A 16,488-nucleotide genomic window follows, 5' to 3' on the forward strand; every position below is an offset into this window, starting at 1 on the left:
GAATTCACAGCACACATAATCATTTTCATTTATAAAGAGAAAATATTGGACTCCGTTCATGCTTTTAAGAAACTGAGAAAAATAAACATTTTCCATGACCAAATCAAGGATTCTGGAAAGATATGCCATGTTGATCTTTTTTTAATACAAAATAAAAAAAACTAGATTAGTGACCCAGGGTGTGTGTGTGTGGGGGGGTGTTCATGCCTTTTTATCCATTAGACGTCAAGTCGGAACAAAATCGGAGAGAAAAATAACCAAAAACCACAAAGACCGTTTCAAACAATTTTATTTCTAATAAGATCTGTTGGAAATGGCTCTACTTCTCCCCCTGCTGCTGCTGGTCTGGCATGCTTCGGATGATGTCAGAATCGCCTATCAACACAAGAGAAAGGCATTAATGACAGGACAATAAATTTAACCTGGACACAACATTACAATATTAATACTGAAAACGCAAAGGACAGTCAGACAATGTCGAAGATGTCCTGGGGCTCCACATTAGATTCAAAATATCACAATACATAACAGCAACCTTTTAAATCTCTCATATGAGATTTAAAAGGTTGTCACAATATATATATATATAAAATCTACTAAACCAGTTAAAAAGGACAGTTAAAATGAATCAAAAGTTTTTGCACCGGTTGACCGGCCATAACCCGGAACCGGACGGTTTTTGGTCTTTTTTCAGCCGACTTTTCCATAAGTGTGCCCGCGTGCACAGACTACATTCTAATCATTCGCTATCACGTCAGTTGTATGGAAGTATTACGAAATCTGTGCGCAGGACACGGGCAACCGTTCAGCGCTGGAAGTGCAGCGATACATGTCTGAGGCACAGATAACAAGAAGCGATCAGCAGCTGGTGTACTGCCGCACAAATAAGAGTCCCTTTCCTGCGCGAGCGTACTGTACCTGTCCCTACACAAGCGGACAGCGAAGCGACGTTCAGCTCAACTTCTTGCGTGTTGGATGAGAAACGATACAGACTAAACTGTGACAAAACTGAATTTTTTTTTTTTTTTTAAATAAGACTTGCATACACGTTTGAAAAGCTAGAAGTAAACATCAGTTCTGTATAGGATGATTGTTTTAATTTTACCTTAAAAATACATCGACTTAATTTGATTTAAAAATCACCTGCTGTAGCACACTGAAAGTTTCATTCATCCAATTAAAACATTTTAGGTTAATGATTCATATCTATATTTTTTAACTTGAGCAAATAGTTATTTTTTATTGGCTCAAGTACAAAAATATAGATGTGAATCATTACCTTGTTTTTATTTATTTTTTAATTGGATGAAACACTTCATCTTTGTTTTATTCGCACTAAAATTATTTGATTTTAACATTTTGGATTAATTTATTTATATAGCATAGCCTACTTTATTCTCACTGGTAAAACTTTTTTTAAAACCAAATTTAAAAACTAAAATACTTAGTTTAAGAAACATCTTATTGAATGTGTGTTGTTTGGATTGTAGAACTATGCAGTTGTTGCCTTTAATTTCACATGGTTACAGTTAATCTTAAGGCCAGTTCTATGTAGTTTCAACCCAATTCAAAAACAAAAGCTAAATGCTGATGTTTTTACCATCTATGTTTGTATTGAATGTAGGCTACTTCCTGTGCAGTTACTGCCGTTAATTTCAGATGGTTACAGTTATTGTTTTACTTGTTTATGCACACTTTCCTTCTTTCTTGTTTGTTGCTTTAAAAAAAAAAAAAAAAAAACTGAATCGGCCAGTTTGCTTGTAAAACAAATCGGTATCGGCCATGAAAAATCATGATCGGATATCCCTAAAAAGTTTAAGATGAAGTCACATCAGTTCTCCCACTGAAAGGAGCCGATGCATGAACACACACCCGGGTCAATGATGGCCAGTGTGCACACTCTGTAGTATTTGCCACAGGCTGTGCCGAGCTCAATGTTGTTTCCACTGTAATGATGGACTCCGGTTTTTGCCAACATGGCGTAGTACTCAATCTCAGATTTCCTAGGAAAAAAAAAAAAACAACAACCCACGATTCATTAAAATATCCTCAACTCTTACACAATTGTATCGACTAAAACACCACAGATTATATGCATAATGACAGTGGATTCGCGGAGCACTTGTCAGAGCATGCACCTCAGAGCGGGACAGTTGTTGGCAAGGATCACCAGCTTGGCTTTTCCTTGGCGAATCATTTTCTGAGACTGCTTGTATCCGAGAACGTATTTCCCGCTCTTCATCACAAGCTGCAGTCTAGAGTTAATGGACTCCAGGGACTTTTTCTGTAAAGACGAAGATAAAACCATAAATACACTAGAATACAGTGACTAACATCTCAAATATAGTTTACATCAGACTATTATCAGTAGTTGCTTTAAAAAGGGGGTGAATTCTGCATATAAATGTTGTGCACTAGACAAAAATGTGCATTAAGTCTAGCACATTAATATATACACAATTTTACACAAATAAGCTACATTTCTAAAGCAATTCAAGTCACATCCCAGTCACACTACAGAGATCAATGAACTTATAAACAGTACACATAGTGACCATATCACGTCTGCTTCACAGACAACCACAATTCAATACTAAAGTTATAGTGTCTCAATGACATTTCAGATTGCTCCCGTTCTACATTCACTACACATACAGACATAATTGAATTTATGTAATAAGCGTTTGTCTGATAAAGACACATTACGTTTTGTTGAGACACGTATTAAATATATTAATAATGATATACACACGATGCAAAACCTCTGTAACGTTACTAGAAAAAACATCCTGTCAAGCAGCTGCACCGAATAGAGACAAACATTTACACCGTATAATGCACATTAACACTTTAACCGCGTAACTTTAATCTTATAAATCAAAACTGTGGATGAAAACGTGTTGTTTTTTAGTCAGGCCTGTAGCGGAGCTTCCACGTGATGTTCTCCGGCGAGCACTCACCGCTTTCTTTGCAGCCACCATTGTTCCTGATTAGTCCGATCTGGCCAACCTGAACACACAAGAGCGACAGATCAAGACCTACACTTTCAAAATCATGCGTTTGTATCCGTGACGAAAGTCTTAAAATTAGTATTTTAATAGTTTCCGACAGAGCTGTGCTCACCTCCTGATCACACCAAGATGGCCTCGTAGAGAAAGGGATTCCCAGCGTGCACCGCACGTGTAAACCTCACGCGCCCGCCTCGCGAGAACTCGAAGCCTCGAGACCGCTGATCTCAGAACAGCCCCCTGTGACGCGTATTCAGAAGAGACTAGGCTTGTTTGAGATGAGCAAAATCTGCGCAGAATCGATCACCGGTGATCAGCGCGAGATGCATGCCGGTTAGAAATGTGTCCGAGTGCGGTCCGCCTTGCTCTGATGTCATGCTGACGTATGTCAAAAATCTCTCGCGAGCGCAAGGCGCACCTGTCGGATTCTGCAGTCGCGCGCAGTTGCTCTCCACCGACTGCGCTGATCAAAAGCATGATGGGAAACGACTTGCTGACGACACAGCTTAATGGTCATTGGCAGCGAATGTCAGCTGATATTTTTTTTCCCTTAATTCCAAGAAGTCCATTAGCATAATACTATAAGTATTTAGGACATGTGCTTTATATACCCTTTTATTTTCTTGGTTTAAAGTTCTGTTTGTTGTCATTTTCTCTTTATTGTATTGCATGCTTGTGTTAATTTTGTACATTGAGATTTTTGAACAACAGTAATCCATTAAATAAATTAGTCAATCAAACATGCATATCTAATGTGACGGTTTTACAATAAGGCCTCATGTTTGTGTTTTTATCTAAGATCTTTATCTAGGTATGTCTTATTCCAGGAGTGCAGTAAACAAAACCCACAAATGCATGCTAATTTCTTAATTTAGAATGTGTTTTTGTTTTATATAATTTTTGAATATTAATTAGCTGTACACACTTTTATTGGTCATTAAACATGAAATCCAAACTTACATTAAGGTGACACACAATTGTGTAATATATTTATATGGAATATTTTTCATGTAAAAAAGGGATAGTTCACCCAAAGATTTTTTTTCTTTGGGTAAACTATCCCTTAAGTAGGATATACATCAAGTTAATCAGCTGTGCCATGTCCCACTCTTAAATGTTTAACCCATAATTAGGGATAACAATGTAAATTTAATGCAGCATCTGTTTGCTCATCATTTCTCATTATGGCTTTGATTATAAAAGGCATCCACAAAGTTTACAATTGTAGCAAGATGGAGAATATGTTACTAAAACTATCAGACTCCCAGGGAGCAATCACATTAACAGTAAGCAAAGAAATTGCTGAGAGAATAAAGAATGGTAAGTAAAAAAATAAATAAAAAATTGGTTGCTTGATGATGTAAAAATAATGAATTTTATTTTTATTGATTGAAATTCGTTTTTTATAGACAAAAAATATGCAGCATATATAATGCAACAAGTGAGATCTGCAGAACAGAAACAAGGTAAGGCATTTTTCTTTTAACCATAATAACATTATAACGTTTAGAATGATCATGGGGATTTTTTATTATTGTGTTCTCTTTAGCAGATACTACCCACTGTCCAGCATCTCTGTCTCAGTGTCCCCCTCCTGTTACTACTCTGTCTCAACTTCCCCCTCCACGTCCAGCATCTCTGTCTCAGTGTCCCCCTCTTGTTACTACTCTGTCTCAACTTCCACCTCCACGTCCAGCATCTCTGTCTCAGTGTCCCCCTCTTGTTACTACTCTGTCTCAACTTCCCCCTCCACGTCCAGCATCTCTGTCTCAGTGTCCCCCTCCTGTTACTACTCTGTCTCAACTTCCCCCTCCACGTCCAGCATCTCTGTCTCAGTGTCCCCCTCCAGTGATTGATCATCCAGTATCCCTTGTCGAGTGCCCTGTTGAAACAAGGAAAATAAATCTCACACAAACACACAATCTTCAATCCCCTTCCATGCAGTCAGAATGTGAAGAAACCCAACAAGGTATGCACTGTTTCTAATATGTATAAAGTTAACTAATATCCAATATGTATAAAGTTGATCTTTCACAATTTTAAACGGCTGTTTTCATAGAATTCACACACAGGACCACGCTGCTGCTGCTTGACCTCACACAAATGTATCTGCATTTGTACTACAGAAATAAAATAGCATTTTACAAAAAGCTGGAGCAAGCCTTCAAAGAAAAAGGTTACAACATCAGCAATGAAAAATTGCGCAAAAAACTTGGCAACATGATCACTACTTACAAAAGGGCTAAAGACCGGTGTCGGTCAACAGGAGAGGGAAAAGTTACATGGGAGTATTACAAGGTTGGTGTGCTTTTTGTATTGAAATTACTGCAAATCACTGGGTTTACATAAAAAATAATTTCTAAAGCATCTCTATTTACATTGTTTTACATGTTTTCTCAAAGGAAATGGAAGACTTATTTGGGAAATCTGGAGTTGGGAGTGCACCATCAGGCACAATCTGCTCGACTCCTCTGTTCAACACTACCTCATCCCAGACCAAGTCCTCAATTGCACAGGCCACAGGCTCCCAAGAACAGCCTCTCCCAGAAGAACAACCAGGTCCCTCCACTGCTATGCCCTCCAAAGAAATGCACAGAAGGAGACAAACAGCATCAACATTCTGTGAAGTTTATGAAGCGCATTCAGAGAGGAGAACAGCTGCTCTAGAGTCACTAGTGCGGCCTGACTTGGAACGCAGAAGAAGGCTTAAAGAGAGGCGGAGAAGGATGTTTGAAAAAAAATCTCTTACCTGCCTTGGAGAAATCATTGAACAACTAAAAAAAATCAGTAAATCCCAGGAAATGATAATCGATCTATTAAAAAATAAAGTTTAACCATATAATCCATTCCCATGTGTATCATCATTTTATTGCTTATCACATCATTATTATAGAGAACACAAACATTCCTCCCTAGAGAGGGGACAGTGGTTGACTAGCAGAATATATGTCAATCATTTGATAGTAAGTGCTTAAAATAATCCTGTACAATCCCATCCACCACCTCACAAAACAGTTAAATCAAAAACCTTCTTAAGATAAGTTTAATGGAGGGAATTGTTGAAGGTAGAACAAGTAAATGTGATGTTCACAGGCGGCCACAGATTGCATCTCTATAATGTGAAGCATTATTGTGAATGTGGGCTTCTGGTGGGTATGGCTCATCCTCCATAACATCTGCCTGCTGATCCTCGTCAATTTGGTCATTGGATTTCAGGCAGATGTTATGAAGAATGCAACAGGCTGTGACTGCAGAAGAAATGTTCTTTACTTTTTTCATGTGAAGACATCTGAGTCTCCTGAATTTTGATTTTAAAATTCCAAATGCATGCTCAATAACTACACGAGCAGAATTCAGTTTCCTATTGAAGCATCTCTGCCTGAAAGTCAAGTGGCCATTGTCTCTGTATGGCTTCATAAGCTGAAGCGAGAGAGGGTATGCAGAATCTCCAATTATATGCATGCCCTCAGGAACCAGGGAATGTGGATCTTCCTCAAGAAGTCGGCCTACCTCTGACAACCGAAATGCCCTTGAATCATGCCAACTACCAGGGTGACCCACACTGACATGACAGAACCGCCGCTGACTGTCACAGAATCCTGTAAGAATTACAGAATAGAACTGTTTCCTATTGATATAGGCCACAGGATTCTCACAGTGCGGTTTTACTATTGGAATGTGGCATCCATCAACTGCACAGACAGTGTTAGGAAACCCAGCTGTTTCAAATTCTAACTGTGATATGTGCAGGGCTTGTCCTCTGGGCCAGGAGATGTAATGTGACAAATGTGTTATTACAAGAGAACAGAAATCATGCAGGTGTGTTGAAACTGTAGATTTGGTTATGTTAAATCTGTCTGCCACTCCTCTATAGGACTCTTGGTTGGAAAGAGTCCATAGAGAGGCAAGTATACTGTTTGTCAGCGGCACCTTAGTCTGCTGTTTATTCATGTAAAAAGGACCAAGTGTATTAATTAAATCCTGCATTAGGAAGAGAAAAAAAATAGTTATCATATAATAAAACCATGGACACATGAATTTGCATGGGGGGAGCATATGCCTAACATGATGTTTTGTTTGCCTACATACCTCCACATGACCTCTAGAAAGTCTGAAATGACTTTGAAACTCAGAAGGACTGTACAAATGGACCACATTCTCAACAAAGTGAGGAATTTTAGGGACATTCCTAGGAGAGAGAAAACATTTATTTTACGTTTTAATTAAATCCTTTAAACCTTTATTTTATTTAGTGCTGAATTATCTGCAGTCTGGACTGTTTATTTTCATTAGATCTATTCAACTTGCAACATACCAAGACCAGATAGATTTATATCCCTACTATTTACTGAAAAAGCCATTTTAAGTAATGAGCACTTCACCTTAAGTGATTCTCCTCATCATAACCATCTTCGTGCAAAAGCAGTGGTATTTCAATTGCATCCACTTCGTCTGCGATAAAGAACGCGAACGCGATCTCTTCCATTGCTGACGTTTGCAGTCCACAACACAGCGAGATTCAGGAAGTGTCCGGCTTGCCTGCACTTTTTTAACTCCTCCCCTTACTGCAGCCGCCTACTCTCGCTTACAATTCAGGCGAGGCAAGGCGCATCTCAAACAAGCCTAATCATATTAGTTGTAATAGACTAATGCCATGGAGTTTTAAGACCTTATTAATTTAAACAGCTTTTCCATGTTTAGAAATCACACGTTTTTAATCATGTTACTAGAGTTTAAGACAATGTGAACCCTGGTTATAAAAAAGAAAAAAAAAACAGTTGAGGGAGTAAATTAAAATAATAAATGTCTTGATTAATTAGTTAGTTTATTTTAATGCTTCTTATTTTAACTTGAGGCTTCCTCCTAAGTTTGCTGATGCTCCTTAATGGGCCTCAAGCCCCCGGTTGAGAACCATTGAGACCCAGCAAACACAGAACGTTCCCCTGACGTTAGTTTTTGGTTCCCGTTTTTTTTTTTTTTTTTTTGGGAACCAAATACTAATGTTAGGGAAACAATCTTTTCAGGTTATATTTTTATTTTGTAACCATAAAACAACGTTCCCAGAACATTGCAGGGTGGTTATTTTTAAAATAAACTAAAAATAACTTATAGAGAACGTTCCCTTGGTTATTCTCTGGTTATTTTTATAACCCTATAAAATGATCTTTCCAATGAAAACGTTGCAGATGTTAATGTGCAGATGTTAAGGCTTTCTCAAAAAAAAAACTGTAGGCCTACCTGTCAAACATACTCATTCCTCATTATTACTATTTTGAACTTATTAGCCTGTACAGACAAATAGTCATAAAACTACAAAATTACAAGAACATCTGAAATGATCTTATATTTTTGTTACTTTGTTTAGTAAAGTGTGAAAGCACCTCAGATATTTTCCCTCATTCACCCAAAGTCGACGAAACTAATTATGCATCTGAAATGACACATTGTCAGAAAATATTCTGTATTTAATGAAGAAATCACTTCTTGGATGTTAATAAAGTACATTTGGCACTGTCATATGAGCGACATGTCAGCTGTGTTGTGTACTTCGTGAACTTGTTGGTTCCTCTCATGTGGCCTCATGGCATAATAAAGTGTCCAAAATGGTTGCACACTTCAGAATCTCAAAAGCAGGTGATCCAACTTTTATTTTTTTGACTTACTGATTTATGAATAGCACATGAAGCTACCCAAGTTTGATTTGTGTGTTGTGTATTACTCATTGTCACGAAGTCAATCAAAATCATGACCTTATTGTAACACACAGACTCGGGAACAGTAGGTAAATGATATCAAAGTTTATTTAAACAGGTATTTCATCAAGCAGGAAGTAATGCAGTATGAAGCGTAGATTATGGTAGCAATAGCTGGAATTGATACTCGTTTTCTCCTTACAGACAGTGGGGTGACCAGGATGGATGAATCGTTGCACACACCTCGGGAGAGACATAGGAGAGGAATCGGAGGAACACAGGAGTCTAGGAGCTTTGTGCTGATAAGGAGGTAGGAAGAGAGGTATGTTAGAGGAGTAAATGCAGGTGACTTGAGACAGGAAAAGTTCCACTGTGAAGTTACGAGATCAGACAACTGGCTGACTGAGATGTATGCTTTTATGTGGAGGTGAGATGGTGACTGGATTGTGAACAGGTGCAGGTGATTAATACTCGAGTGTGGGAGCGTGCTGTGAGTGATGAGCCAGACCGACTTGTGACACTTATCAAAGGTCCAAAGTTTTTGTTTGCGTCGACAAAGAAACCATGATTTATCTCATTTTTCTTAGCACACCCATTTTCACCCGTGTACACTTTTGCTTTCATTTTAACTGTATAAAAGTTTAACTGTCATGCAACATACTTCAATTAATCTTTTACAAAAAAAAATGCAAAAAAAAACACAAACTCTTAAAGGGATCTAAATTACATGTCAAACAGATATATATATTTTAATGAAGACTGCAACAGAAAGGAAAAGTAAATGCTATTGTGAGGTTGTTACACACTCCACCCAAAGATCAATCAATGAGGAGGAATTAGCTATTCATGTTCAACACATTATTAAAGAGCTTTCATGTTGGATTATGTTTTAATAATTTTGTTTAAGAGACCAGCTAGATCAGTTTAGCCAGCTGGGAGACTACCAGCTTAAAATATTTTAAACTGTTGCTGTTTTTTTTTCTTACTTATAAAAATTATATAATTTACTGTTGAATTTGTTTTCTCTCAGATACAGTGTACACTTCACGGTAAATACTCTATACCACTCTTGTCAAGGTTTTATTTGGGAAAACAGTAAAGGCTATATTGCATTTAATTTAAACTACTGACTTTTTAGATTTTAGCCTATGTGGTGTATTTTTGCTGTGCCTGTTCATAAGTTTGGGGGTATTATGGAATATTTTCTTAAGAAGTTTAGTATGTCATTTGTTAATTATCTGTGTTGAAACATGTGGGTTTGTGGACTGGTGTTGGGCATTAAATTCTCAGACCACTTCGGCACTGAATGTGACCTATGAACAACCTTGATAAAAACATGAAAGCAAAAGTGAATGTGAGTGAAAATGGGCGTGTTAAGGGTGATAGATAAACCACGATTACTTGCTGAACCCGACATAATAGAAACCGTGCTTTCTTGATAAGGTTGAGTGTTAACGCGATGGAGGTGGACAAATATATCTTGACCGAGGCGCTCTCTGCTCTTCTGGGTGTCACGGTGAAACTGCAGTCAGATTGTAAGGATTTAGATGGAGTCAAAGAGTTGAATATTACCAGTCTGACAACTCTAGCCCTTCTTGGTTATGAAGCATTTGAGCTTGTGGTCCAACCCGTATCTTATCTAACTACTTTACTGGCTCGGTGGTGGATCGGTGATCAGCAAAATTCACAAGAGACTGCGAAAAACGAAAGCGCCAACTCTTCTCTCCGGGAGGAAATATTTGCAATCCCGGATGACTTTTTCGCCGCAAAGTTTGATTTCGACTTCACGAAGATGTCCGAGTCAAAGTCTGATGAGTGCACGCGTGGGGGCGAGCCGTACAAGCGGCCCTACGGCTGGATGCGCTTCGCCCTGAGGGTCCGGGACAAATACCCGGACGGGAACTCTTGGCTGGGAACAGACGGATGGAGGAGCCATTCAGTGCCCGGTGAGTGGCCCGTCTCCTACCACGGAACCGATTTAAAGGGGGCTGAGGGCATCATTCAGACTCACTTCAAGGCGGGAGACCGTCAGGCGTACGGAAGAGGGATTTATTCATCTCCAGACATCACCGTGGCAGAAGGATACGCGACAAGCAAGAAATTCACGTCGCAAAAGAATGGAAAGACTTACAAAGTCATCATGCAGAATAGAGTCAACCCCAAAAAGAGGCAAATCGTCGAGAAAAATAACTTTTGGTTGGTCCCTATACCAAAAGGGACCTCTGCTGATAAAGAGAAAGAAATCGTGGAGAGCTCAATACGCCCATATGGCCTTCTGCTTAAAGAGGTGTAGGAAGGTGAACATGCCTGCTGAAACTGCTCTCAGAAATTAGCTTAATAAATATTGACACTTTAAAATATTGGAAAGACTTGGACTTTTGGCTAATGATATATCGTTAATTACCACATGAAAGGCTAAATCAAAACTTTTATTAATCCATTGGTGAGGGCTTCTTTTGCTGTTCTCTGCCTCTTTAGTGTTGGCCAAGCGGAGCGCGGGGCACAAAGTAACACGGGGTTAGGTGTAACGTGGTTTGAATATTTACACACATGCTAGCATAACAAAATTTACAGTATTTTTTAGTTACCAAAAAAAAGCTGAACATTTATTTTTTTGTTATTAATTTAAAATTAGACAAATCTGCAATTATTTTAATCTCCAATCTGATATTTATCAGCTAAGATCGTTTTTTAATGCATTGATGACTAGAAGACACTAACTAGTTTTAAATCCCATGCGCAGACGGGGCGTTGTAACACTGCGTTACAATGTGCTGTTCTATGACATTAGCGATGAAATTTACACTATTTAATGAATTTTAATGAGAAACAACGAGAAACAGGTGAATAAAGACTGACAGTCAATGTTTAGTCAGTTTAATGTTTAGAAATTAACTCTAAAATCAGATTATTTTTAATTCTTAAAAAACGTCATTATTATTATTATTATATATTTTTTTACAAATATTTTAGTTTGTCATGCATATATTTTCCTTCGATCAGATAACATTTTAACCTATCACATGGTCATGGGGGAAGTCGTGGCCTAGTGGTTAGAGAGTTTGACTCCTAAATCTAGGGTTGTGGGTTCGAGTCCTGGACTGGCAATATCACGACTTAGGTGCCCTTGAGCAAGGCATCAAACCCCCAACTGCTCCCCGCGCGCCGCAGCATAAATGACTGCCCACTGCTCCGGGTGTGTGTTCACAGTGTGTCTGTGTGTTCACTGCTGTGTGTGTGCACTTTGGATGGGTTAAATGCAGAGCACAAATTCTGAGTATGGGTCACCATACTTGGCTGAATGAATTTCACTTTCACTTTCTTTACAACGTAAAGAAAGCCACCTAAGGGGCATGTTGTCACATTTCACTTCCATTTTTTAGATAAAGAAAGGGTAGATAAAGAAAAACTTATACACTACAATTATGAAACAAAGCAACATATTTATACTAGACAAGTGTAAAATTACTGTGGATAAAATATATATATTTTATATATATATATAATGAACCTCGTGTGCATGTATACAAACTGAGAAAGTCAAAAAGTGTTACTTTGTGCCCCGCTGTCCCCAGTCAAGAAATTTAAAAGGCAAAATTACCAAAGTTTTATAAATTAAGAGGCTATTTGTACTGAAACAGAACAATTATCAATTTGACTAATTCATTCACTGATTTCATAATTTTAATAGATTTCTTCTGTCCTTTAAGTTCTAGAGAACATGAAAATGACTGCTTCAGTGGTTCACAGAAGGACAGATTTCCATAAAACATTATGCTGTATTATAATTTTTTAAAATCTTTTTTTACCTTTCTTAATGAATTATGTATTCTAAATCAAAAACCTGATAGTATAACTCACAGATAATTAGATAAATCTTGTAAGCTATCTTTTCTCAAAAAAAAAAAAAAAAATTATGTATGAAATAAAGTTTTACAACCTTACTGTCTGATGTTCTGTTAAGATTGATTGGAGTAGGCTGCTGGCGCAAAAAAAAAAGAGAAAGATTTTCGACATCTGTATAATACACCGAATTTTAGAGATGTAGAATTTATCTGATCCGTATATATAGGGAGGGAGAACGGGTTGAAAAGTGGCCTTTTGTCTCATCACCAATCCTCCAACAGAAGATTTACTGGTTGCACTCCGGATGAGAAGTGTTGCATATGTTCAAATGTTCTCAGCGTTACTCACTGTAATTGTATTTTTCATTCATAACAATGCCAATTAGAGAGCTTTATAAATCCATTCTTACTAGTTACAATTAAAATTAGAGAGCTTTGTAGCAACAATTGAGTTGTACAGCTCATAAATGTAATTGTTACTTGTAAAAATGCAGTTATGTTGAGTTACGCAAGGGAACATTATAAGCTAAATTGCTTGCCATAGGCCATAGGGGGCCCAGATCATTAAATCTAATCACTAGTGTGGAGGCAATTCAGTGTAGAAGCTCCAATATTGCTTGTGTGCAAAGTGATAGGACAGTTCAAATCATAACCCACCAAACTGCCTATAGTGAGTTGATTTGTGTTACCTGTAACAGTTAATTTACACTTGCATTTCACAGGTTGGTGGGTGTTCATTTCAAACCCAGAAGAATAATAGAACCAGATCACCAATTCAAAACCAAAATTGTTTATAATTAAGAAAATAGATTTTACAAACCTTTATTTTAAATTAGGGACAAAACTGATGCAAGTATGCACTCAATTTGTTATTATGACTCAGGTAGACTACACTCTAAGGGTCACTGGTGCTGTGTTAGTTACCCTGCTAATCTCTATTGGCCACAGAAATCAAGCACCACCATCGCTGGCAGTTCAGTGATCATGAATGCAAGCAGCATAAGGACTCCCAAAAGGGTTACAGTACACCGTCTTGGAAAATATCCACCAGAAGGGCAAACCACCAAATGGATAAAATCATTATCCAATTAGTAAATGAGGGATTTGGTCAGTTTCTATGATACACTGCAGTTTCAAGAAGAAAATGCGCAGGAATGGAGAATTTGCACGTGGTTTGTCTTAAAGCATATTAAAAACACAACATGTAAACAACTTTAAACACACCTTTGATGTTACCCCCTTAATTGTAAAAATGTAAAATGTCATGTTCTTTTGACAATCCTTTGCTTTTGAATTGTTTAAATACTGATACTTAAAGCAGCAGTACATAATGGTGTTACATCAGTGGTTTTCAGAGATGGTTTTGTGGATCCACACTGCACATGTTGTATTGTAGGCTGCATGCCTGACTCAAAATTAGGATTCTTCCAGAAATAATGTCTAGAATGCTGCTTAAAGTCGGACATCCTCCCTGTGAACTCGTGGCAGACTTTTTTTAAATGCATTTATTTAGATATTAAGAGAACAGGAAGTGAAGTGGGAGAATGAGGGGAACATCTCGGTTACGTATGTAACCTTGGTTCCCTGAATAGGGAACGAGATGCTGCGTTGACGTCACCACGTATGGGAACACCTTCGGTGTGACGAATGTCTGAAGCCCTATACCATCCTGCCAATCTTATTGGCTAAATAGCGCGTGGCACCGCCCAACATGCATAAGCATATATATACCTGGTGCCACGCGCCATTTACCTCAGATTTCATGACGAAGAAGAAGAAGAAAGCTATCAAGGTATGGCACGGCCAGAACCGCAGCATCTCGTTCCCTATTCAGGGAACCAAGGTTACATACCTAACCGAGATGTTCCCTTTCATAGGTCACTTCGATGCTGCGGTGACGTCACCACGTATGGGAACGCTATACCATCACGCCTGACGTACCTGATAGCTTGGATCCAAGGAAGCATCTGCTCAAGCGGAGAGAACCCGGGAGCCAGGAGCCATCCTCACATCCAGACTGTAAGACCTGATAAAAGTGCTCGGTGAGGACCAGCCTGCCGCAGCACAGATATCATCCATAGAAGATCCACTGAGAAAGGCTTGAGAAGAAGCCACTGCTCTCGTGGAATGACCTTTTACTCCTAAGGGCGAAGCGAGCCCGCGCCCCATAGGACAAGGAAATAGCCTCCACCAGCCAATGGGTCATGCGCTGTTTCGTAACTGCATGGCCTTTATTCTTATGTCCAAAACAGACAAACAGCTGGTCAGACTCACGCCATGGGGCAGTACGATCCACATAAGTCTTTAACGCTCTCACAGGGCAAAGACTTAGATCCCCAGACTCTGCCGCAGCAGGAGAAAAAGCCTCCAGGACCACCTGCTGAAAATGAAAAGGATTAGACGCGACCTTAGGAACATAATTAGGCCTAGGTCGCAACAACACTTTCACAGAGCCTGGTGCAAACTCCATGCACGAGGGTGAGACAGAGAGAGCCTGTAAATCCCCAACTCTCTTGAGGGAGGATAAAGCCATGAGAAGAAGTGTCTTCAGAGTCAGGAGCTTATCCGATACAGTTTCCAGGGGCTCAAACGGGTGCCCTGACAAACCCAGTAACACAATGGATGAATCACGAGAAGCGCCGCCGCCATTAGACCTAACAGTCTGAGGCACAGTCTCACCGTCACTGTGTGACCCGCCCTGAAGTGCTGAACGCATGACGTAATCGACTGAGCGCGCGGGAGAGAAAGCTTTGCTGTCATCGCGCGAGAGTCCAATTCTATTCCCAGAAAAGTAATCTGTTGAGAGGGGACTAACACACTTTTCTGTAAGTTCATGCATAAGCCCAGGCTGTGTAAATGATTCAACACAATATCCCGATGAGAGTGTGCTTCAGTCTGAGATTGCGCTAACACCAGCCAATCGTCCAGATAGTTCAACACACGGACGCCCCGGAGCCGCAACGGGGCCAGAGCTGCGTCCATGCATTTTGAGAACGTACGGGGAGCTAGCGCTAAGCCAAAGGGAAGAACACGGTACTGATACGCTTTGCCCTCTAAAGCGAATCTGAGGAACTTCCGGTGTCTCTCGATGATCTGAATATGAAAATAAGCATCCTTCAGATCGATCGTGACAAACCAGTCGTTTGGTTGAATCTGAGACAAAATAGACTTTACCGTCAACATCTTGAATTTGCTCGACCTGAGTGCAAGATTCAGACGGCGTAAATCCAGAATGGGTCGTAATCCGCCGTCCTTTTTTGGTACCACAAAATAACGGCTGTAAAACCCTGACTCCATCTGAGAGGGGTGTACTTCTTCTATAGCCCCTACAGTAGAGCTAACATTTCCTGTCTCAACACCGCCATGTCCATCGGTTTCATCACCGTGGAGAGAATTCCGTGGAAAGGGGGCGGGCCTTTCCGAAACTGAATTGTGTATCCGTGACAAATTGTGCGTAAAACCCATTGAGAAATGCCGGGCAAGCGTTCCCACGCGGCCCGAAACAATATTAGCGGTCTCAAAATGTTCGTTTCCTGCAAAGCTGTTGCACACATAGAGATGTCCGGGCACGAAAACTCACGGTGTTCGTGCACAGGGGAAGTATGTGCATCGCAGTCGTTGCATCTCGTTGTACGTAATCCTGAAACGTGTCCACGGCAGGAATTAGGCCAACAGATTGAGCATCGGGCTCTGCCGCTGGCGAAATAGCGGCGGCTGTGCGAGCCGTCATGACGGGCCGTTCGATGACGACCCTTTGAAGCGCTCCTCGAGCTCTGAAAACTGGATCGTGCAGAGTGTCTGAGGAAGCGATTGGTGTTACAGTTCGCTCCAATGCTGTTCGAGGCGCTGTTTGCGGCGAAACAGTCAGGGTTTGAGCGTGGGGACTGCAATGAGAGTGTTGGATGCGCGAAAGCGGTCCAACAGCGCTCTCTAGCGGAGGGC

The 16,488-nt window shown here is 39.8% G+C and overlaps 1 protein-coding gene across 1 annotated transcript; it reads right to left on the reverse strand.

Annotated features, from left to right (window-relative positions):
* Positions 1 to 271: 271 nt before the first annotated feature.
* LOC132144743 (large ribosomal subunit protein eL30) lies at positions 272 to 3,232 on the reverse strand. Its single transcript, XM_059555315.1, has 5 exons — positions 3,124 to 3,232; positions 2,961 to 3,009; positions 2,139 to 2,284; positions 1,873 to 2,003; positions 272 to 375 (listed from the first exon to the last, which is right to left on the reverse strand). The coding sequence occupies exons 2-5, from the start codon at positions 2,979 to 2,981 to the stop codon at positions 320 to 322; spliced, it is 354 nt and encodes a 117-aa protein (XP_059411298.1). The 5' UTR covers positions 2,982 to 3,009; positions 3,124 to 3,232; the 3' UTR covers positions 272 to 319.
* Positions 3,233 to 16,488: the final 13,256 nt, after the last annotated feature.

The sequence above is a fragment of the Carassius carassius genome, chromosome 8 (genome assembly GCF_963082965.1).
Source record: "Carassius carassius chromosome 8, fCarCar2.1, whole genome shotgun sequence".
NCBI lineage: Eukaryota > Metazoa > Chordata > Actinopteri > Cypriniformes > Cyprinidae > Carassius > Carassius carassius.

Excerpts from the sequence above, each read along its gene's own strand:
- LOC132144743 (XM_059555315.1), bottom strand. The coding sequence starts at position 2,981 with ATGGTGGCTGCAAAGAAAGCG. Across the intron at positions 2,285-2,960 it reads TGGTGGCTGCAAAGAAAGCG|AAAAAGTCCCTGGAGTCCAT; the intron begins GTGAGTGCTCGC and ends TCGTCTTTACAG. Across the intron at positions 376-1,872 it reads ACTGGCCATCATTGACCCGG|GCGATTCTGACATCATCCGA; the intron begins GTGTGTGTTCAT and ends TTGTGTTGATAG.